General features: G+C 33.6%; 1 protein-coding gene across 1 annotated transcript; it reads left to right on the top strand.

The window, feature by feature from the left end:
• Positions 1–2,352: 2,352 nt before the first annotated feature.
• Positions 2,353–14,112, top strand: LOC145682849 (uncharacterized). Its single transcript, XM_081754214.1, has 2 exons — positions 2,353–2,539; positions 13,985–14,112. The coding sequence occupies exons 1-2, from the start codon at positions 2,353–2,355 to the stop codon at positions 14,110–14,112; spliced, it is 315 nt and encodes a 104-aa protein (XP_081610340.1).
• The last annotated feature ends 10,008 nt before the right edge of the window (positions 14,113–24,120 follow it).

The following is a 24,120-nucleotide window of genomic DNA, read 5'->3' as shown; positions in this document are numbered from 1 at the left end:
GTATAGAATTAAAAGATTCTTATTTGATCACGGTGGGATGAAAGCATGAATTTCACAATAAGCTGTAGGTCTTTTCATCACAGCAAACGAACGAACAACAGGAATGAACATGAATTGTACGTCAACTGTTCTGTAAGGACTAGGGGTTCAATCACAGCACCCGTCAAGTGAACTATGCGATGTACAAACATCGTGTGTGCATGAATAACGTTTATGTTTCTATTCCATTAATTTTTTTCTTCTTATTCAAAGATCCACAAGATAGGTTATTTCTTATTTTAGAAAAATAACAAACATAAAAATAAAAAAAATACAGGAATGAACAAAGTAGAAGTAAACAGGAGAACTAATGCTCACAGTTTTTTTGTTTACCACAAATACCTATTAACATGAACTCGGATTGAGGCAGGAATCCCAAGCACCAGAAGTAATCACTCTACCCATGCCCTTACCCACACAGCAAGGAATATTTCGTCAATCAAAAAAAAAATATTTTCCTTGGTTTCCAAAAGATTTTCCTTTTCTGTACATTTCCATGCTGGTTTCCCCAATGTATTCCGAATATTTCCCGAAAATATTTTCCCAAAAATGTTTGTAAAACATTTCAGAAATTACCTGGAGTACATTTTGAGAATGCTTGCCGGAAAGTAAATCTAAAAAAATATTCACAAAATATATTAGAAATATTGTTTTGGATCTAATTTAATATATTTTAACTGTTGAGAAGGGAAATATTTTTGAAATTATACTAAAAATGTTTTCTATATGTGATACGGAAAACAATAAAAGGAAATATACTCCACATATTTAAAAATGTTTTCTAATACGTTATTTGCAATATTTTCTATTTTTTACGAGAAAACGTATTAAATATATATTATAAAAACATTTAGAATATTTAAAAAAAAATCTTTCGTAATATAAGAAATATTTTTCGGAAATGTTTTGAAAAGATTTACGTAATTTTACAAAAAAGTATTTTGGTAATCTTCTTCTATAACTTAAATGAAACATTTTCGTATGATATTTTAGTATTATTTCCAGAATATTTTATCAAATTTTGAATATAAAACTTTAAAGCAGATAAAAGAAAACATTAAAAATGAATAGAAAAATGTTTTCCATTCTGTTTTGGAAAATATTTTGTGTCTTTAGTGAACAACATTTTCTGTTCGATTATAGATATAGGTCGATTATAGAAACATTTTTACATTGTTTTCAGAATATACATAGAAACATTGTTTTCAGAATATACATAGGTCTATTATAGAAACATATTTACATTGTATCCCAAATATTTGCCGGAAATATTTTTTAAAATGTGTTTGGAGAACATTTAATGAAGTACAGGAAGCAGTGGCGTTAAATAAGCTTTCCGGGCTTAGCCCCAATTAAATTTGTTTTACTATATTAAAGTAAATGAAATATCCTGTACAATTTTCACATTTCCAGGAATAAAGTTAGCAAAAATTCCCTCCACGAAACAAAATCGTAAATACGCCACTGACAGGATGTGCATTTTTAGAACGTTAGTAGGAAAATAATGTAATGAAAATTTTCACAAATTGTAATAGAAATATTGTGTTGAATGTAATGTAATATGTTTTCAATGTTGAGAGCAGTGGTAAAAGTGGATCTGAAAAGGGGGGGGGGGACGGTAGGTACGGATGACGTCACGCCGTTGCCCCTGGCTATCTTTGACCATTGTATTTTGTTTTAGGAACTGGGGAGACGCCGTACATATTTTTTTCCACGTGGGGACGGCGTCCCCCCGCACTTTTTACCTCTAGTTAAAAGAGAAAATGTTTTCGAAGTAACACTAAAAATGTTTTACATAGGGCCTACATGATAAAGAAAACAGAATAGGCCTGTGAACAGAATAAAAAGTTTTCCAACATGTCATATGCAATCTTTTCTATTCTTACAAGAAAACATATAAAATATTATTTTTAAAATATTTCGAATATTTTAAAAATAAATTCGTTCGTAATATGAGAAATGTTTTTCAGAAATATTTTTAAAACGCCTATTAACTTTGTATGGAAATGTTTTTGTTACCTTGTCCTGTAACTTAAATGAAATATTTTCATGCAATATTTTAGAATTATTTCCAGAATATTTTATCGAATGCTGAATAAATTCTCTCACAAGAGTATCGTAGTAGCATTATTACCAATCATTATACTAATTATAGCAGCATCAAATAAATATATTTGTTAAAAATTTGAAATTTATAATATCCTGGTGGCATCGCACAGGCATTTATTTGCGATCGCAAAATAGCATCGCTACATCAACCGTCATTTGTTTCTCAAAAGTACCAGCATTTCTTCCGCGATATGTTGAATTTGAATGTTGATCTGTCCCTGTGAAGTTGTGAACATATTTACACCATCAGTTTATCTTAGTGGACCGTATAAAGTGCATCAATATCGTAAAAATCATCAGTTTATAAACTGTCCAAAGGTAAAAGCCTGGGCAAGAAAGCAACAAGAAGAAGAAGAAGTTGTGACAACGCAAGAGCTTACAAGAAAAGTCGGTAAGTAGAACGATTACATAAAATAATTTAGCTTTATTGTCTGTAAAAGTTATGACAAATTTGTTTACAAATTAGTAAATTCATGTGGGAGGCTAGATTCCCATTTTTTATGTTTATACATAAAATACCGTGCAGGTTTCTTTTGGCTCACCATTCGAAATAATTGCTGAAAAATGAATTATTTTAATAATTTTCTTTTTATTGTCTCCTAAGTGATTTTCGATAGGCGATTTGAAATACGTCACATGGCATAGATGAAATTCAAAGGGAGCGTCAGATGTAATTGTCGAAAAATTACAGTTATTATTTTATGATTTGCGTATATATATATACGGGGCCGGATGTATCACATAAAAACTACAGTAAAAAAAATACAAATCAGCCTGTACTACGTGGCCACTAAAAAGCATCAATAGGCAGTGCTCTAGAACACAGGTCTCTCTTCCATTTTATCTGTAATATAGACAGAAATCAACGTGCCCTGCGGGGCTCTAATCCGCTTTCACTTGCTAACGCTCGCTCGGCAATACTATGTGAATTAAATATTTTATTTTGGTACAGAGAAAAATCTATTAACCTATATGGGGACCTGTGTTCTAGAACCTTCCCGCAACAATACTATCTGAATCAGAGCAGGGCAAAGGTGGAGGACAGCAGGAGCGAGTGGATGCTTTCCAAAGGGAAAAGTTGTGGGCAAGACTTTACTTTAGGCAAGGAAGTGGCAATAAACAATTCATCTGAACCTGTTCCTGCAGTTAGTTACAGTTCTCAAGAAGGAAAGACAGAAAACAACGTGCCATGCGGGGCTCTATCCCGCCTTCACTCGCTAACGCTCGCTCGGTGATTTGTACTTTATAATATTACTGCCTTTCCCAAAGTAAAGAGTTACCAGGCGTATATTACCATTTTAATCACAGGTTATAATAATTCTGCGTGTAGTTATACTTCTGGCGTACCGCTCGAAATCTGTTTTTCTTTCAGAAGTAATGTTCCCGCGGCATTGCTAATACTATTCTAGTTATTATTATAAACGTATTGTTTTGGATGCTCCGGGGGGCACTGCCCTCCCAGAAATAGGTCTGGAAGAAACACTGCTCGAAATACTTAGTGAGATATAATTCTTTCACCACTTTCTTTCTTGTTGTGTATTCAATGATTTTCGCCAAGCGAAGTATAAATTTTTCACTTGGCATACATAAAATTCAAGGGGACCGTCAGAATTAATTGTCGAAAAGTTACAATTCTTTTACGATTTGCGTATTTATACTGAGTCCTGATGTGTGGATAAGAAGTACAGTACAAAAAATAGAAATCAATCTGTGTTAGCGGGCTACTAAAAAGCACGAATACCATCTAACCGAGTCATGGAGGGTGAAGGCGGGGGCCCAAGGGGGTGCTTCCGAAGGGAGCAGGCACGTACTCTTCTATTTTGATCACCGGATAATGGCGCGTATATTACCATTTTAATGACGTATTTACGATTTTTTTAGGGGACAGGCGCTTGGCTAACTGTTCCTGGAGATGAAAACATTCTGCAAGATAATTTATTTACTTTAATACAATTTCAATGGGCTTAAACCCGGAAACCCCCCTTAAATACACCACTGGGTTATAATAATTGTGGGGATCATTCGAGCAGACGCTTACACCGAGAACAAAATTTATATGTAAAACGTGAAGTATTTTTCGTGAAGGAATAAGAGTGTGAATGTAAGTTATTTCTGTCATTGCACAGCTTATTGAAATGGATTTTGAATGCAAATAGGGTAGGAGTAAGCGGCGGGAATTTCCGGTTCATACGTCAGTTCGTATTTCCGGTTCATACGGTCCGGTTCATACGTCAACCTTCTTTATAAAAGTAATACCACCAATCTTGGTATAATCACCAATCTTTATAAAAGTAATGTGATTTTTTTGAAGAGATAAAGAATTGTGTAATAAAGAGAGAAGGATTATAAAGTTTCTGCAGAGTCATGGTATAGTGAAGCGCGTAAAATCAACTGCGCAAAGAGTGGAAAAGATGTATTCACGATGAAAAATTCAGAAAAGAGGCAATAGCCCTACATACACTATTTTCAGTCGTAAAGGTGAGAAAAAAAGGGGGTGTAACACACGTGTATTAGCTGTGAAAGGTTTTTTTTAAAGGATAGAAATTAAGTGTTTTTGAAGATAAGAATAATTACAAATATTGTAAATGACCATCCTTTTATGCGTACCCCCAACCCCCTTCTCGCTCATGTGCCTGCTTCCAGCGCTGTCGCTCGGGCCCCCTGTTGTGCTTCTGCCCTGACTCGGTTAAATAGCGTTCTTACTTTTTACTGGCCACCTAGCACAAGTTGTTTCGCTTTTTCTTTTAGAGCTCCTCATTTAGTGCATAGGGGAGCACGGTTGCTTATTGGTAGAGCGTTCACCTCCGGTGCTTGGAGTCCCTGGTTCGATGCCAGCTCGCGCAGTGTCTACTTTGTGTTGAACAAACGTGCTCGTGGGTTTTCTCGGGGCTCTCCCGTTTCCCCCCACTTTCTTCATTTCACTCATTTCTCATTATCACCGTCTTCTTTAGCCTAAGCGGCGGGACGTTAAATTTAAGAATTTTTCATTTAGTGCATGCTCTGCAAAAAGAAACCGGAAGATGCAAGAAATGCGTCAAAATTTGGTAAAACAGCCTGCTCGAGTATTGCCTAATTCTGCGTGTAGGTTTACTATTGGCGTGCCGCTCGAAATATTTGTTGAAAAATTATAATTGTTTCGCTAATTTTGTTATTGTCTCTTAAGTGATTTGCGGCAGGCGAATGTAAATATTTCACCTAGCATATATAAAATTCAAGGGGGCCATCAGACTAGATTTGCCGAAAAATTACAATTATTCTTGTATTGTATTGTATTCAGAGTTTGCCCAAGTGGGCCCAGCCCAAAAAAAACACCGGGTTTTTTTCAGGTTGGACCCACCTGGGTTTTTGAGATTTTCGTTAGTATATTATTGGTGCAATTAACGTGATCACGTTGGAAGTGATTATTATCAGATTTTGGACTTTCCTTGGGCACATTAGGTGCTTTTTACAACATCCAAAGTAAGGCCTTTATAAAGTTCTGAATGCACTGAATGCATTTAAAAAAGCCGTACCTTAGATTGAGATAATTATAGAACAAATTCATTTATGGAATGTGCTTATATCCTATTTGAAGTAAAATATGCAATTTTATATTTTAGAAAATACTTGCCGTGAATAGTGTGCTCGCTTACTTAGCGACGCCGAAGGACATTATCCTTCATACATCTGATGGGTTTAGTGCCATAGGTGCTGGTAGTACTAGTAAATATGTAGTGTATTGATAAAACTATTAGTATTATTTTTTATTATCTTTGATGGTAACACTGGTATTCTTCAGTAGAGTTTGGTTTTCCAACAACGGCTTAGTTTATTTATTTGTTGCTACTTTTCAAATAAGCTTTCTGTAGAATCAACAGCAGCAATAGCGTAAAAAATCGTGTCAAATTTAAGAATCTTAGTGCTCGGAGTTTCGAAGAGTGCGTAACGCTTACTATTTCAAGTGCTGAATTCAAACTTTGTACTAGTGGAAGTTTCGATGTACAGTAAAGAAAGCTTGCATTTTCGGAAAATAATAATAAACCTTCGTCGCGAAAGAAGTGCTCGGGAAATTCCCGCAATTAAACGCACAAAGCATCGAAACTGAATACCGGTACTTCAACAATAAAACTATTTGAGAAAAATGAAATGAACTCTTTCAGTTTTACGTCCCACGGTTATGCCTGTTGGGCTAAAGGAGACCGTGATTATGAGAAATGAATAAAATGGTGGAATGAACCAAGTGGGAGGAAACGGAAGAACCCGAGAAAACTCACGAGCACGGTGTTTATCCACCAAGGAATCGAACCAGGGACCCCAAGCACCGGAGGTGAACGCTCTATCACTGAGCCACCGCGTCCCTAATAAATCTGTTTATTTTACGCTGTAAGATATTATTTTCATTTAAGACATTGAAACATTTACTTTATGAAATTGAATTATACAGCGTGTTTCAAAACAACACCGACAACGTTTGTGAGATGATTCCTGACACCAAGATAAGACAAAAAGTATAGACCAACCTGGGTGCACAATTGCTTCCTTTCGGACTTGTAGGCTGCCGAAAATATAAAAAGATGAACTTTAAAGGTCTATAGCGCCAAAACTATGGGACCTACCGTAGTCGTGTCGAGACTTCACTTAAAAACTGAGATGTGCACTCTCCAAAACTACACGTTTCAGAATCCTGCGGTACTCACGCAACAATTTTTATAGAGTTAGCCTTGCTACTGGCATATAATTTGGAGTACTGGCCAACTACCGCTTGTTCAGGTTTTCGGCAGTGAACTTCAACAATAGAACCATTTATTTTATATTGTTATGTGAACTTCATTTTGTGGTTACGCTAGAAAATATTTAATTTTATTTAAGACATTTTGAAACTTTTATTTTATAAAACATGAGTTATAGATTGATTTGTTTAAATTAAATTAATATATTTGTTTTCAATTAATATATTTGGCGAATGTCAGTGAGGGTATTAGGCTGATTCGTTCTAAATTTGTTCGTTCGTCCATCGTGTTATGACCACCGTGTATATTCTGAAACTGTTAAATTATTCCTCGTCTTCCTGTAGATTTCGTAATATTTTTTTATATATACGTTGCTTTCATCAATTTCTAATTTACAACGGCAGGATTGGCTGGTTTAAACAGCTGTTTAAAAAAAACAGGTTTAAGCCAAAAAAGAAAAAAAGAACGAAAATGCTTTAAATCGTGTGAACTTCATTGTGTGGTTACGCTAGAAAATATTTAATTTTATTTAAGACATTCTGAAACTTTTATTTTATAAAACATGAGTTATAGATTGATTTGTTTAAATTAAATTAATATATTTGGCGAATGTCAGTGAGGGTATTAGGCTGATTCGTTCTATATTTGTTCGTTCGTCTGCCTGTACCACACGTACAACAGGGTACCACTTTCCGTCTTTTAAGTTTAAATTTTCAGGGTACAAGTACGAGACAAACTAAATCTCTCATGTTCAGATTTTGGCGGCATACCAACCTAAAATTTCAAAATAGCGGGTATCCACGCCGCAATTTTCAGTTTTTCAAGTTGAAATTTTCAGAGTAGAAGCACAAGACACTCTAAATTAACTGTATATATTTTGTCGGCGATCCAACGTAAAATTTCAAAATGACAGTCATTTTTCAAAACAGCAGTGAATATAAAGTTGTTGCAAGTTGTGACAATAATAATCTTGAAATATAAATCACATTTTAACACTTTTATCCTAAAGGCATTGGAATATTTTTTAAAAAACCTCAATTAAACCCGAAGAAAAAACAAACCCGAAAAAACCCATATGGGTTCAGGTGTGTTGGGCTTTTTCAAAAATGTCCGGGTTTTTCAAACACTGATTGTATTGTATTTATTTTCACACGTTTTCATACAAATTGTTCACAACGTGAACGTATGAGTTGGACACGTCACAAGAACATTGTATGTGTACATATTTATACATTTAAATCTACATCCAATAGTAAAATAGCGTCAATTTAAGTAAAAGAGGTACAATGTTTCATTATTCTAATTTACATACAACGATATATAACAATATAACTGTTAATAGAACCTTACATTATACATATGCAAAAATATATATACACTTTAAACCATATTTACTACAGACATTTTTAATATAAGTGATTATGGATTTGCGAGATATTCTCCTACAGAATAGAAGCAGTGCTCGAATAGTTAGTACGTGATTGCTTTATTGAAACCGGATGTTTTGTTTTTTAAAGTGAAAGGAATATAAATATTCACTGCCATAGGAAATGTACTATTCTTATGCACTTTTAAACGTGAGGACTACATGAAGATCCGACGCTTGTCTTGTATTATGCATACGAATATCTGAGTTCAACCGGAAATTGCTTGTTATACCTATCTATATATCTTTTTACAAAATTTAAGAAGTTCATATATATATATATATATATATATATATATATATATATATATATATATATATATATATATATATATATAAACATGGAAGAGATAAGATTTTAAGAAATTTAAATAGAGGTTTAAAAGAAGTTCGAAAAGAACCACAGTGCCAAGAATAAAAACCAACTAAAAGTCATACTAGTAGTGCTTCTCTTGTAAATATAAAATACAGCTTCTGTACAATGGGTAGGAATACGGCGCCGGTGGAAAATAGTATCTTATACAGTTGGCTTTCATATGCACTTACGTATTTTATCCATCATAAAGCATTTGCAATTATTTTACACTTGTAACGCATCACTTATAAACCTCAAATACATGTATATTGCTTTGAATTTAATTCTATCGCCTGCAGAAATTTATTTTTTATAAATGTGTCTTTTCATGCATAGTTTTGAATTTTACCTGCATATCTTCTAAAATGTGGTACGCCGAAAGTAATCCAGCACCTAAAATTTAAAGGTCTGAGTGACAACTGACTGATCCTCGCAAAAGCCAAGCCGATTACTTTAAAAACTTGAAATTTCGACAGTACATGGGATTTGTGACGTATGGTACCACGAAGGATTTGGAAATTCTACGTGAAAGGGAGAATAAGGGATGGGAAGTACTTTAATAAAGTGGCCATATCTCTGAATGTCTTAGGCTTAGATGCTTGAAGTTTTATTTGGACTTCTCATTTAAAATAAGGGTTTTTTGATATTTTAGTAAAAATGGGAGGCTAAGAGGGGAAAATGAAGAACAGGGAATGGGTTTGCAATTATTATAATCAAATGTCGATATCCCGAAAGATTTGAAGGTTAGGAACATGGAGTTTGGAATTCCGACTCATCATTTAACATAATTAGGCGCGTATTTCAGTTTTTAATAATTATTATTATTATTATTTTGACACAACTTAGAATGGAAGAAATAGGGCGGATACGCGGAAAGGGTTGACAAGCATTTTAATAAGATGGCCACATCTCCGAATCCCTTAAGCTTAGAAACTTGATGCTTTGTATTTAGGCTCCTCATTCAAAATAATTTGTACGTGTTTCACTGATTTTTGATATTTTAGTAAAAATCTTAAGAAAAGAGGGGCAATGGAAAAAAGTTTTGGTTTGAAGGTTAGAAACATGAACTTCTAATTTAAAATAATTAGATAAGTAATTAAGCTTTCTTATTTAAATATATGTCCTAGAAGGGAAGAAGAAGGGTGCTGACGGCGATGGAGGTGGTAAAAAATATGAAATGAAATGAAAATGAAATCTTCCAGTTTAACGTCCCACGATTATGTCTATAAGCCTAAGGGAGATGGGTGGTAAAAGTTAGTAGACACGTGTCCGAGAGTTTTTGAAAATTCCGTATATTAGAGTGAAAGAGGCTCAATTGTTCGTCTGACAGTGAAGCGAGTACGTTTAGAACTAGTTGAAACGTTTAGAAAGAACGTAGTTCATCTCTGCTGCATGGGGTCCTTGGTTCGATCCCAGCTAACGCCAAGCGGGCTTTGTGGTAGACAAACCGTGTGCGTGTTTTTTCTCGGGGCTGTCCCGTTTCCTCCCACTTACTTTATTCCACTATTTCATTCATTTCTCATCATCAGCATCTCACCCTCACCCTGCATAAACGTGGGACGTTAAACTAAATGTTTCATTTCATCTTAATTTCCATGTACAATACCTGCTTCTTGAGTTATACATAATATTTTCAATCTGTGAACAATGCTAAACTAGTGTATTAATATAGGTTGTTGACGTTATAGTACCTACAATTCTCCGCAGAATTTGATATTTATGAATTCTCATAGAACAACTTCGTGTAGGCTTTGCTTTGGAAGTAATTTGGAAATACGTGACTTGTTAAACAATGCATGCTAGAAAGTATCTCTCATCCATGTTCGCGAATAGTTTGTTTTCTGCATTACTACTCCCTGAATACAGCGTGGGTGTAAATCAGTTCTTATTTGTAACAATGAATATTTTTAAAACTAAGCAACTTTTCACAGTTTTATTTTCATCGAATACATTATTAGAGTCCACCATTTGGTTATTAAGTTACATTTCAACGTATGCACCCGCATTTTCCACAACTTCTAAAATGTTAACAGTATCACACGCTAGCTAAGCTGATGCCAATTTCTAGGATAATCTAGATTAAAAATAAGTATTGACTTTATGACCACCGTGTATATTCTGAAACTGTTAAACTCGTCTTCCTGTAGATTTCGTAATATTTTTTTTATATATAGGTTGCTTTCATCAATTTCTAATTTACAACGGCAGGGTTGGCTGGTTTAAACAGCTGTTTAAAAAAAAAAAAAACAGGTTTAAGCCAAAAAAGAAAAAAGAACGAAAAATGCTTTAAATCGTGTGAATTTCATTGTGTGGTCTCCACATATCACACCATATGCATTATGTTTATCTACTGTTCATCTTTTAATCAAGGGGTCCCGTGTTCAATTCTCGGTCGAACCACAACCCATCTTTCAAGTGCCCGAAATAAGACTAAAGCAATGTGGCAAATAATCAATAAAACTCTTGGCACAAGCAGGCCTAAGAGTGTAGAATATCTTAAGCTAAGTGGTAAAGTTATAAACAATCCACAGCAAATTGCAGATATATTTAACGATCATTTTGTGATTTCAGCTGATCAAACGAAAAATACTGATCACTCAAAAATAATGCAGAAACTCCCAAATCAAGGAGAAATAAACGCAAAGTCTATGTTCTTATATCCAGTTTCTGTAGATGAGTTAATAGGAATAATTAAATCTTTATCAAACAGCAGTTCTTCAGGTATGGATGAAGTTCCTTCCATTGTAATTAAAAAATGTGCGAAACATATCACATATCAACTTTGTTACCTTATAAATTTCTCGTTAGAAGACGGTATATTTCCGACACTACTTAAAAATGCTAAGGTTTTTCCAACTTTTAAAAAGGGTGATGAGAATGTCATGACAAATTATCGACCTATTTCAGTGCTAGCGATATTTTCAAAACTATTTGAGTCAGTCATGGCAAAACGTCTTAGGAAATTTTTAATAAATCATAATATTATCTCGACTTTTCAGCACGGATTTCAGAAGAATAAAAGTATTGATACCGCTTTATTTGATTTTCTTACAGATGTCCTGAAATCACTCGATAATAAGAATTATGTTATAGGTTTATTCATCGATCTGTCAAAGGCATCTGACAAAATTGATCACAATATTATGCTAAATAAATTGTCTCAATATGGCATACGTGGCGTAGCAAACCAGTGGTTTTCATCCTACCTAACAAATAGATGCCAAACTGCTCAAATTACGAAAGTTGAATCAAATCGATCCTGCACTTTCTTCTCAAAGCAAACAAAAATTACCAGAGGTGTCCCTCAGGGCTCTATTTTAGGCCCTGCTCTATTCATAATTTACATAAATGATCTGATAAAAACTTTACACCCCACAAAATGCATGTTATATGCTGATGATATAAATATAGTTATTACTGAACAAGACCCAAATTTAGTATTGGTCAAGACAGAAAAGGTTATAAGCAAAATAGTTACTTGGTTGAATGCAAATAACCTTCTCCTAAATGCAGATAAAACAGTCGCAATTAACTTTCGTTTTCCAGGAAATAATCCATCCTTCCCTTCGCTAAACATTAATGGAAAACAAATTGAGTATTCTAATGCAACAAAATTACTTGGTGTTTACATCGATGATGATTTGTCTTGGCAAACCCATGTTAAAACATTAAATAAAAAATTGACTACTTTATGTTTTGCGTTCTTTAGGTTACGAGATACAGTTTCACGAAATAGCTTATTATCGATATACTATGCAAAAGTCCAATCACTCCTCAGTTTTGGAATTATCTTTTGGGGGTCAGCCGCATGCAGTCAGGAAACATTTCGGATACAAAAGAAAATACTACGAATAATATTCAGACTAAATAAAAGAACATCATGTAAACAAATATTTAGATCACAAAAAAATTTAACCCTTCCAAGCCTATACATATATAAATGTATACACTTCGTGAAACAAAACAAACAGATGTTTATACAAACAAGAGATATTCATGCATACAACACGCGGCAATTAAACGACATTTACGTAGTACAACAAAATTACTCCAAGTACCAAAAAAAATGTTTATTTAAATTGTACGAGACTTTATAATACGTTACCATCACATTATAAAGAGGTAAATTTTAATACTCAAAACAAAATTCGTACTCTGTTACTTTCTAAAGCATATTATTCAGTTCAGGAATTTGCAAATGATAACGATGTATGAATATGATGTAATTATTTAACAAATTTAACATGCGATGTTTATTATAATTTTGTACTTCAAATGGTGTAATAAGCTGTAATTACAATTTGATTTATATGCATGACAACTGTAGATCTTATAGGAGATACTCTCCATATTGTAAGTCAAAACAGGCTAAATAAATAAATAAATAAAAAACCAAGTAGCGATTCGGTGTCCCTTTAAGCGAAAGTCTTCTCCGTGATAACTTTTGGTATTTCATAAGGATGTTAAGCCTAAACATACGAAACGAAACCAAATTGTATATTTCTACTTGCCTGAATGCCTGTTGTTTTATAAAGAAGCCAAAATTGCTTAAATATATTGATAGAAATTGGCAAAATGTATCAACTGCCTACGTAACTTCCTACATCAGCTTGGATTCGACTTTGTTTTAATTTTGTTGAATGTTATCTACATAATAAATTTGTCATTTAATATGATACGTTGACCTTAAAATTTTACATACAAATACATTTAAACTAATAATAGGAGTTTCCCAATGGCTAAGGCGGGAGTTTCCTGATTTATATGTAATTCTGTATAATGTTTTTACTTCTGTAACTAATCTTTTTGTCCTTCTGAAATGACTTTTGACAATTATATTAACAACTAGGCCTATGTAAAGATCACTATAACGTATTTTTATCAGGAGTCCTTCGTGAGTGAGTCGACAATCTCACTTGTGACCAATTAGTCCCGGTTTCGTGTCGAAATGGACAATTTCTCTTGGATGTAAGCCGAGAAGCGGTTTGGATTCCCTTTCAGCATAACCTGGTTGTTGCATATAACACCAAGACGAAACAAATTAATTTCTGTCCAAAACTAATATAAATACAAAGAGTAAATTATTTAAACAAAAAAACTGTTTTTTTTCAATAAAAACCATGGTTTTTGCCAACCCTGTACAACTGCTTGAAAATTAGTATGTAACTCTTCTTTTATTGGAAAAATAAAACGTCAGTGCAAATATTAATTTTTGAGGATGCCCCAATTGCAACTGACTCGGTGAAACTGTCGTCTAAAATCAATGTAACTTGTTTAAGAGCATCAGTTGTATGCTCTAAATTTCCATTACTATTACTTGAGTGCTTAATGTGTATTTCATTACAGGTCTAAGAAATGAAAAACTGGGAGGTCACAGCTTAGAAGCCATCACAAGAAACATCATGAAAAAGACAAGTGCAATAGCTGAGCAATTTAGTTGGCACGGTGCAATTGGAAAGAGCTTTCCTCGTTAACCACTAACACAATAATAGGTAAGAAACTCTCCCTACTGTTCTTTAATCTCATTTTCAGAGTGGAAAAAAATATAAAAGTTGTCTTTTGAAGAGGGATACACTATGTTTAAAATATTGTAGAAAAAAAGAAAGAAAAAAGAAAAACATTATGGTGTCCTTTTTATTTTCTTCGCTTTAAATACTTACTATTGTGCCATGAATCCTTCTCAGAACCATCTTCCTGTAAACTTTATTTCCCAAAAGCATATACTGCAACCGCTGTTATAACATTTAATAGGCTTTGGAAATCCTTATTTTAGCAAAATGTGCAATTTTCCTGTCCTCAAAAGACACGTTACATTTAAGTGCCCGTGGAAGAGAGAACTGAATATGTATAAAATATATTTCATCCTTTTACTGAATTCTTCTGTCATGTTGGGGGTTTTCTTGAGCATTTCATGATTAATTCCTACATTATCAAAATTATTTGTATAAGGCAAAGTCATATGTATGGCCTGCTCCGTGGCAAAGAAATCGAGCAAGTTAGTGGTCATCAAAGCCTTAGTAACCATCTCGGCATTCATCTTGTGCGACTGAGGGAAAAAGAATGATCGGGCCCAGATTTGAGATCGGAGCCTTCGGAATGAGACGCTAGTTCATCAACTCAAATGCTGCCACATGTTTTCAAATTATTATTATTTTTAATATTAGGTTTAATATTTATAAGATGCTATACTTTTTAAAAATAAAAGTGCGACAACTTCAACATGTTACAACGTCCGTAATTAAGCTACAGTCTGAGGTATGTCACTTTCAGCTTTAGCTCTTGTCTTCCTTGCCCTTTACACTTTCTTCAGGATGTTACTTTTGTAACACATTATTGTCTTCACAACCTGCTGTAGGTCCTACACAAACATTTTAAATATTTTTGTAAGTTTAAGATGTAATAATGATCTCTAATCATTCCCTGCTGTTATTATGTTATTAAACACTGGCTATTATTTTTATTTTCAGAAACTGCAACACGAGAGAAACGTAACTAACGATGAGATCGCGTGGATTATTGGGATTTGGCTTCAACATGCCATACAGAGACGGACAAGAAGATCAGTTAAGAATTCAGCTGCAGTTCCACAGAACTTGAAGTGACAATTCCCAGCGTCGAAATTAGAGTTAGTTGTGGTAATCAAAAGTGAGATTATACAGAAGCAAATGAGTATTTCTGGTTATTCAGCAATATGATATTTCTTGAAAGTAGCAAGAAAGTGACATTTCGGGAAAAGATCTATTCCCCATGCGCCGTAGATTTGTGGAACATATTTTTAGCAACACACATAAATATTCTTGTTGTTGATTTTTATTGAATTAGCGTGTCAGTGACATAATTTCCTAGAACAAGTGTTTAGAAGTTAAAATGTGAATTTCTGATATTTCAGAAGATTGTTCTTAATGTATAGAAACAAATAATACGAGCAGCATGAAGATTCTGCTGAAGAGAATTTAAATAAATAAAGCCAGAATAGTGTACATTTATATTTTTATTAAACTGCTAACCGATATAAACTGATACATATGTATATTTATTATAGTGGACAGTGTAAATTATAACTACATAATGTTAGCTTGCTCTCATGTTTTTTGTTTTTTTTTTCCTCCTCAAAATCTTATTTATGCACAGAATGTTTCTGGGTGTTCCACTGCTACTACTGGTATGGCCACGCCGTGTATGTATGTTGGGGTGTCTTATGTCATATTGCGAGGTTCAGACTGCAAATTAGTCTTCACAATCATCGCGTGCCAGTTTTCAAAGCGGCTATATAGAATTTATTATTTTTAAGATAGGAAAAGGATTGCCAACAATTGTTTCTTGAATTGGATGTCTAAACCTCAATCCTTTTCGTTTTTTTTAATGGATCCAATACAGCCGCTTTCAAAACTGGCAGGCGACGGTTGTGAACACACTAATATCCAGTTTGAATCTCGTAAGTCACATAAGACAGCCCAACATATATGCACGGCGTGGCCCCATACCAGTAGCACCAGTGGAACACCCAGAAACCATTTGTATAAATAAGATTTTTAGTAAAAAATAATGCTTAAAATTATGAGAGCAAGCTAACATTATTGTAGTTACAATTTACACTCTTTATTATTATTATTATTCTTATTAATTTTTATTTTATTTTTATTTATTTATATATTTTTTTAGTCTGAGTCTGTGGGCCGCAATGGTTTTTCGTCATGAAGACAGAGTGAGGCAAAGGCGTCTAAGCAGGTAAAATTGGACAGAAGAATATTATGTTATGTTTTCTTCCAGCTGCTATGTCACAGTTTAGCCGCCTTGTTTTCGACCCACTATTTGTTCCCAGCAACAAGCCATTATATATACACAATGACGCAAAAGGCTGGAGCCCATAGGCCAACTCGGTTACTATTGCAGATATGAAAACAAGGTAAGATATGTAAGGACACACTAGTGTACCGCTCAATAAAGAAAATGCGTTACCATACATCATGTTGGGCTACACGAATGAAATAATGTGTAGTTTAAAATTAGCTACACCGAGAAGAATTCAAAGGAGACACAGTGAAGAATAAACATTCAAATGCAATATCTACGACAGTGGAGTAGCAACCACGGTGTGTGTGTGGGGGGGTGGGGGAGGAAGAGCAGATACGAAGGACGCGAAATTGGGTCTTGCACTATATTTTGCATTGTGTCTTTCCGTTCCCTTTGGTCCAAATAATTTCAAACCACACTTTCTTTCATTCAGTGTTATCCAACAGTGGCAGCGTTGTACTTCTCGTTATTATTGGGCGGTATACTAATATAAATACAAAACTTGCTGCATTTTAAAAATTTCCTTCTATATCTTACCTTGTTTCCATATCTGTAATAGTAACCGGGTTGGCCTATGGGCTTCGGGTTTTATCATGTACAGAAAATATTCTGTAAATATTTTGTCATGTACAGAAAATATTCCCTAAATATTTTGTCATGCACAGAAACTATTCTCTAAATATTTTCTGAGATGTAGAAAAAATATTCACTAAATATATTTTGGCATATGTAGGAAAATATTGTCTGTGTTACCAGTAAATAATTTTAAAATATTCCATGAGAAACATTTTAAAAACCATTCCGTTAACATTGTATAAAACGTTCCAAATACATTTTCAGTAATGTTTGGAAATCGTACAGGAAACATTTTTTGGAAATCTTCTCTAACGGCGTATAAAATATTTCTACAACGTTTTTGAGCATATTCGGAGAATGTTTTCAGTATTATGTGGAAAATGTTTTCAACAACATATGGAATATATTTCCTTAAGGGAAGTAGGATACATTTTCTGAAGGAAAATGATGGCACGTTTTAGAAACGTTTTGAAAATATTTCATTGCTGTGTGGGTATCCACAGGGATAGCGAGCGCCCCTAAAATGTTCATGGTAAGCTTGCAAATGAACTAAAATATGATTGAATTGGGTTTCTCCTAAATTCTACTCCCCTCTCCCTACATGTTGGGACTGGTTGTTGCCAATCTACCATTGGGACTCAACCATTGATCCATCATGACCGTTAAAAAAACTAAATTGTGATTAGTCATCACTCAGTTACGAATACTGTCAGCGAACTTTCCATTGTGATAATACCAAGGAGACAGTAACCAGTATGGCTAACAAGGTAATGCTTAAAATTACTAATAATTGGGGGAAATGGGCCCATGATTAGCAACCAAAATTGGCATGTCCATGCTCCCTTTTAGAAAATTTTGTCCCAACTGGACCTGATTCAAAATGTTAGTGGGTTACATTAGATAGTATTTGCAAAGATGTGATGTGCACAAGAGTAAAATGTAATCGTTTCTTAGAAAATTAATTACTTTCAAATCGAAAGTCTAACATTAAAAATGAATCGAATGACTTCATTAAGAGATTGAAATCTATTGTACATGTTCATCATCAACATCTTTAAACATCGCAAGTTTACTTTTTCTTAAAAAAAGAATGAACTGCATACGTGTGAAGATAAATATTAAACCAAGACATTCATCAACAAAAGTGAGAAGTGTTAACTTGATGTTCTGACGTAATACTGAACAACAAAAGATAAAGATATCTAAAGAAAGAAACACTGGCCTATCCTATATACAGAAGAAGTAGCAATGTAATATTCTGCGATATATTACATGATGCATTTTTATATAACTCTGCTCATGTCGACATCAGGTCCGCAATTTGAATTACACTAGTGAAAAAAGGTTGCATCACGTAATGGCCAATAAGTTTTGATATATATTTGTTAGAGATACAGTAGCATCATTATTACGTATAGCCATATGATCTTCCTGTACACACGAAAAAAGAAAGTATTCTATATTTGATATTCTCCTACAGAATAGAAGCAGTGTTCGAATAGTTAGTACGTGATTGCTTTATTGAAACCGGATGTTTTGTTTTTTAAAGTGAAAGGAATATGAATATTCACTGCCATAGGAAATATACTATTCTTATGCACTTTTAAACGTGAAGACTACATGAAGATACGATGCTTGTCTTGTATTATGCATATGGATATCTGAGTTCAACAGGAAATAGCTTGTTATACCTATCTATATATCTTTTTTACAAATTTTAGAAGTTCATATATATATAAACATGGAAGAGATAAGATTTCAAGAAATTTAAATAGAGGTTTAAAAGAAGTTCGAGAAGAACTACAGTGCCAAAAATAAAAACCAACCAAAGGTCATACTAGTAGTGCTTCTCTTGTAAATATAAAATACAGCTTCTGTACAATGGGTAGGAATACGGCGCCGGTGGAAAATAGTATCTTATACAGTTGGCTTTCATATGCACTTACGTATTTTATCCATCATAAAGCATTTGTAATTATTTTACACTTGTAACGCATCACTTATAAACCTCAAATACATGTATATTGCTTTGAATTTAATTCTATCGCCTGCAGAAATTTATTTTTTATAAATGTGTCTTTTCATGCATAGTTTTGAATTTTACCTGCATATCTTCTAAAATGTGGTACGCCGTAAGTAATCCAGCACCTAAAATTTAAAGGTCTGAGTGACGACTGACTGATCCTCGCAAAAGCCAAGCCGATTACTTTAAAAACTTGAAATTTCGACAGTAAATGGGATTTGTGACGTATGGTACCACGAAGGATTTGGAAATTCTACGTGAAAGGGAGAATAAGGGATGGGAAGTACTTTAATAAAGTGGCCATATCTCTGAATGTCTTAGGCTTAGATGCTTGAAGTTTTATTTGGACTTCTCATTTAAAATAAGGGTTTTTTGATATTTTAGTAAAAATGGGAGGCTAAGAGGGGAAAATGAAAAACAGGGGATGGGTTTGCAATTATTATAATCAAATGTCGATATCCCGAAAGATTTGAAGGTTAGGAACATGGAGTTTGGAATTCCGACTCATCATTTAACATAATTAGGCTCGTATTTCAGTTTTTAATTATTATTATTATTATTATTTTGACACAACTTAGAATGGAAGAAATAGGGCGGATACGCGGAAAGGGTTGACAAGCATTTCAATAACATGGCCACATCTCCGAATCCCTTAAGCTTAGAAACTTGATGCTTTGTATTTAGGCTCCTCATTCAAAATAATTTGTACGTGTTTCACTGATTTTTGATATTTTAGTAAAAATCTTAAGAAAAGAGGGGCAATGGAAAAAAGTTTTGGTTTGAAGGTTAGAAACATGAACTTCTAATTTAAAATAATTAGATAAGTAATTAAGCTTTCTTATTTAAATATATGTCCTAGAAGGGAAGAAGAAGGGTGCTGACGGCGATGGAGGTGGTAAAAAATATGAAATGAAATGAAAATGAAATCTTCCAGTTTAACGACCCACGATTATGTCTATAAGCCTAAGGGAGATGGGTGGTAAAAGTTAGTAGACACGTGTCCGAGAGTTTTTGAAAATTCCGTATATTAGAGTGAAAGAGGCTCAATTGTCGGTCTGACAGTGAAGCGAGTACGTTTAGAACTAGTTGAAACGTTTAGAAAGAACGTAGTTCATCTCTGCTGCATGGGGTCCTTGGTTCGATCCCAGCTAACGCCAAGCGGGCTTTGTGGTAGACAAACCGTGTGCGTGTTTTTTCTCGGGGCTGTCCCGTTTCCTCCCACTTACTTTATTCCACTATTTCATTCATTTCTCATCATCAGCATCTCACCCTCACTCTGCATAAACGTGGGACGTTAAACTAAATGTTTCATTTCATCTTAATTTCCATGTACAATACCTGCTTCTTGAGTTATACATAATATTTTCAATCTGTGAACAATACTAAACTAGTGTATTAATATAGGTTGTTGACGTTATAGTACCTACAATTCTCCGCAGAATTTGATATTTATGAATTCTCATAGAACAACTTCGTGTAGGCTTTGCTTTGGAAGTAATTTGGAAATACGTGACTTGTTAAACAATGCATGCTAGAAAGTATCTCTCATCCATGTTCGCGAATAGTTTGTTTTCTGCATTACTACTCCCTGAATACAGCGTGGGTGTAAATCAGTTCTTATTTGTAACAATGAATATTTTTAAAACTAAGCAACTTTTCACAGTTTTATTTTCATCGAATACATTATTAGAGTCCACCATTTGGTTATTAAGTTACATTTCAACGTATGCACCCGCATTTTCCACAACTTCTAAAATGTTAACAGTATCACACGCTAGCTAAGCTGATGCCAATTTCTAGGATAATCTAGATTAAAAATAAGTATTGACTTTATGACCACCGTGTATATTCTGAAACTGTTAAACTCGTCTTCCTGTAGATTTCGTAATATTTTTTTTATATATAGGTTGCTTTCATCAATTTCTAATTTACAACGGCAGGGTTGGCTGGTTTAAACAGCTGTTTAAAAAAAAAACAGGTTTAAGCCAAAAAAGAAAAAAGAACGAAAAATGCTTTAAATCGTGTGAATTTCATTGTGTGGTCTCCACATATCACACCATATGCATTATGTTTATCTACTGTTCATCTTTTAATCAAGGGGTCCCGTGTTCAATTCTCGGTCGAACCACAACCCATCTTTCAAGTGCCCGAAATAAGACTAAAGCAATGTGGCAAATAATCAATAAAACTCTTGGCACAAGCAGGCCTAAGAGTGTAGAATATCTTAAGCTAAATGGTAAAGTTATAAACAATCCACAGCAAATTGCAGATATATTTAACGATCATTTTGTGATTTCAGCTGATCAAACGAAAAATACTGATCACTCAAAAATAATGCAGAAACTCCCAAATCAAGGTGAAATAAACGCAAAGTCTATGTTCTTATATCCAGTTTCCGTAGATGAGTTAATAGGAATAATTAAATCTTTATCAAACAGCAGTTCTTCAGGTATGGATGAAGTTCCTTCCATTGTAATTAAAAAATGTGCGAAACATATCACATATCAACTTTGTTACCTTATAAATTTCTCGTTAGAAGACGGTATATTTCCGACACTACTTAAAAATGCTAAGGTTCTTCCAACTTTTAAAAAGGGTGATGAGAATGTCATGACAAATTATCGACCTATTTCAGTGCTAGCGATATTTTCAAAACTATTTGAGTCAGTCATGGCAAACGTCTTAGCAAATTTTTAATAAATCATAATATTATCTCGACTTTTCAGCACGGATTTCAGAAGAATAAAAGTATTGATACCGCTTTATTTGATTTTCTTACAGATGTCCTGAAATCACTCGATAATAAGAATTATGTTATAGGTTTATTCATCGATCTGTCAAAGGCATCTGACAAAATTGATCACAATATTATGCTAAATAAATTGTCTCAATATGGCATACGTGGCGTAGCAAACCAGTGGTTTTCATCCTACCTAACAAATAGATGCCAAACTGCTCAAATTACAAAAGTTGAATCAAATCGATCCTGCACTTTCTTCTCAAAGCAAACAAAAATTACCAGAGGTGTCCCTCAGGGCTCTATTTTTGGCCCTGCTCTATTCATAATTTACATAAATGATCTGATAAAAACTTTACACCCCACAAAATGCATGTTATATGCTGATGATATAAATATAGTTATTACTGAACAAGACCCAAATTTAGTATTGGTCAAGACAGAAAAGGTTATAAGCAAAATAGTTACTTGGTTGAATGCAAATAACCTTCTCCTAAATGCAGATAAAACAGTCGCAATTAACTTTCGTTTTCCAGGAAATAATCCATCCTTCCCTTCGCTAAACATTAATGGAAAACAAATTGAGTATTCTAATGCAACAAAATTACTTGGTGTTTACATCGATGATGATTTGTCTTGGCAAACCCATGTTAAAACATTAAATAAAAAATTGACTACTTTATGTTTTGCGTTCTTTAGGTTACGAGATACAGTTTCACGAAATAGCTTATTATCGATATACTATGCAAAAGTCCAATCACTCCTCAGTTTTGGAATTATCTTTTGGGGGTCAGCCGCATGCAGTCAGGAAACATTTCGGATACAAAAGAAAATACTACGAATAATATTCAGACTAAATAAAAGAACATCATGTAAACAAATATTTAGATCACAAAAAAATTTAACCCTTCCAAGCCTATACATATATAAATGTATACACTTCGTGAAACAAAACAAACAGATGTTTATACAAACAAGAGATATTCATGCATACAACACGCGGCAAATAAACGACATTTACGTAGTACAACAAAATTACTCCAAGTACCAAAAAAAATGTTTATTTAAATTGTACGAGACTTTATAATACGTTACCATCACATTATAAAGAGGTAAATTTTAATACTCAAAACAAAATTCGTACTCTGTTACTTTCTAAAGCATATTATTCAGTTCAGGAATTTGCAAATGATAACGATGTATGAATATGATGTAATTATTTAACAAATTTAACATGCGATGTTTATTATAATTTTGTACTTCAAATGGTGTAATAAGCTGTAATTACAATTTGATTTATATGCATGACAACTGTAGAACTTATAGGAGATACTCTCCATATTGTAAGTCAAAACAGGCTAAATAAATAAATAAATAAATAACCAAGTAGCGATTCGGTGTCCCTTTAAGCGAAAGTTTTATCCGTGATAACTTTTGGTATTTCATAAGGATGTTAAGCCTAAACATACGAAACGAAACCAAATTGTATATTTCTACTTGCCTGAATGCCTGTTGTTTTATAAAGAAGCCAAAATTGCTTAAATATATTGATAGAAATTGGCAAAATGTATCAACTGCCTACGTAGCTTCCTACATCAGCTTGGATTCGACTTTGTTTTAATTTTGTTGAATGTTATCTACATAATAAATTTGTCATTTAATATGATACGTTGACCTTAAAATTTTACATACAAATACATTTAAACTAATAATAGGAGTTTCCCAATGGCTAAGGCGGGAGTTTCCTGATTTATATGTAATTCTGTATAATGTTTTTACTTCTGTAACTAATCTTTTTGTCCTTCTGAAATGACTTTTGACAATTATATTAACAACTAGGCCTATGTAAAGATCAGTATAACGTATTTTTATCAGGAGTCCTTCGTGAGTGAGTCGACAATCTCACTTGTGACCAATTAGTCCCGGTTTCGTGTCGAAATGGACAATTTCTCTTGGATGTAAGCCGAGAAGCGGTTTGGATTCCCTTTCAGCATAACCTGGTTGTTGCATAATAACACCAAGACGAAACAAATTAATTTCTGTCCATATCTAATATAAATACAAAGAGTAAATTATTTAAACAAAAAACTGTTTTTTTTCAATAAAAACCATGGCTTTTGCCAACCCTGTACAACTGCTTGAAAATTAGTATGTAACTCTTCTTTTATTGGAAAAATAAAACGTCAGTGCAAATATTAATTTTTGAGGATGCCCCAATTGCAACTGACTCGGTGAAACTGTTGTCTAAAATCAATGTAATTTGTTTAAGAGCATCAGTTGTATGCTCTAAATTTCCATTACTATTACTTGAGTGCTTAATGTGTATTTCATTACAGGTCTAAGAAATAAAAA

The sequence above is a fragment of the Thermobia domestica genome, chromosome 4, assembly GCF_964235325.1.
Source record: "Thermobia domestica chromosome 4, izTheDome1.hap1.1, whole genome shotgun sequence".
Classification (NCBI taxonomy): domain Eukaryota; kingdom Metazoa; phylum Arthropoda; class Insecta; order Zygentoma; family Lepismatidae; genus Thermobia; species Thermobia domestica.
Note: the sequence above shows the minus strand (reverse complement) of the source record. Positions and strands in the feature narration are given on the sequence as shown.

Bases quoted from the DNA above. Each gene is read 5' to 3' on its own strand.
- LOC145682849 (XM_081754214.1), top strand. From the start codon at position 2,353: ATGTTGATCTGTCCCTGTGAAGTTGTGAACATATTTACACCATCAGTT. The intron at 2,540-13,984 runs GTAAGTAGAACG...ATTTCATTACAG, and splicing joins AGAGCTTACAAGAAAAGTCG to GTCTAAGAAATGAAAAACTG.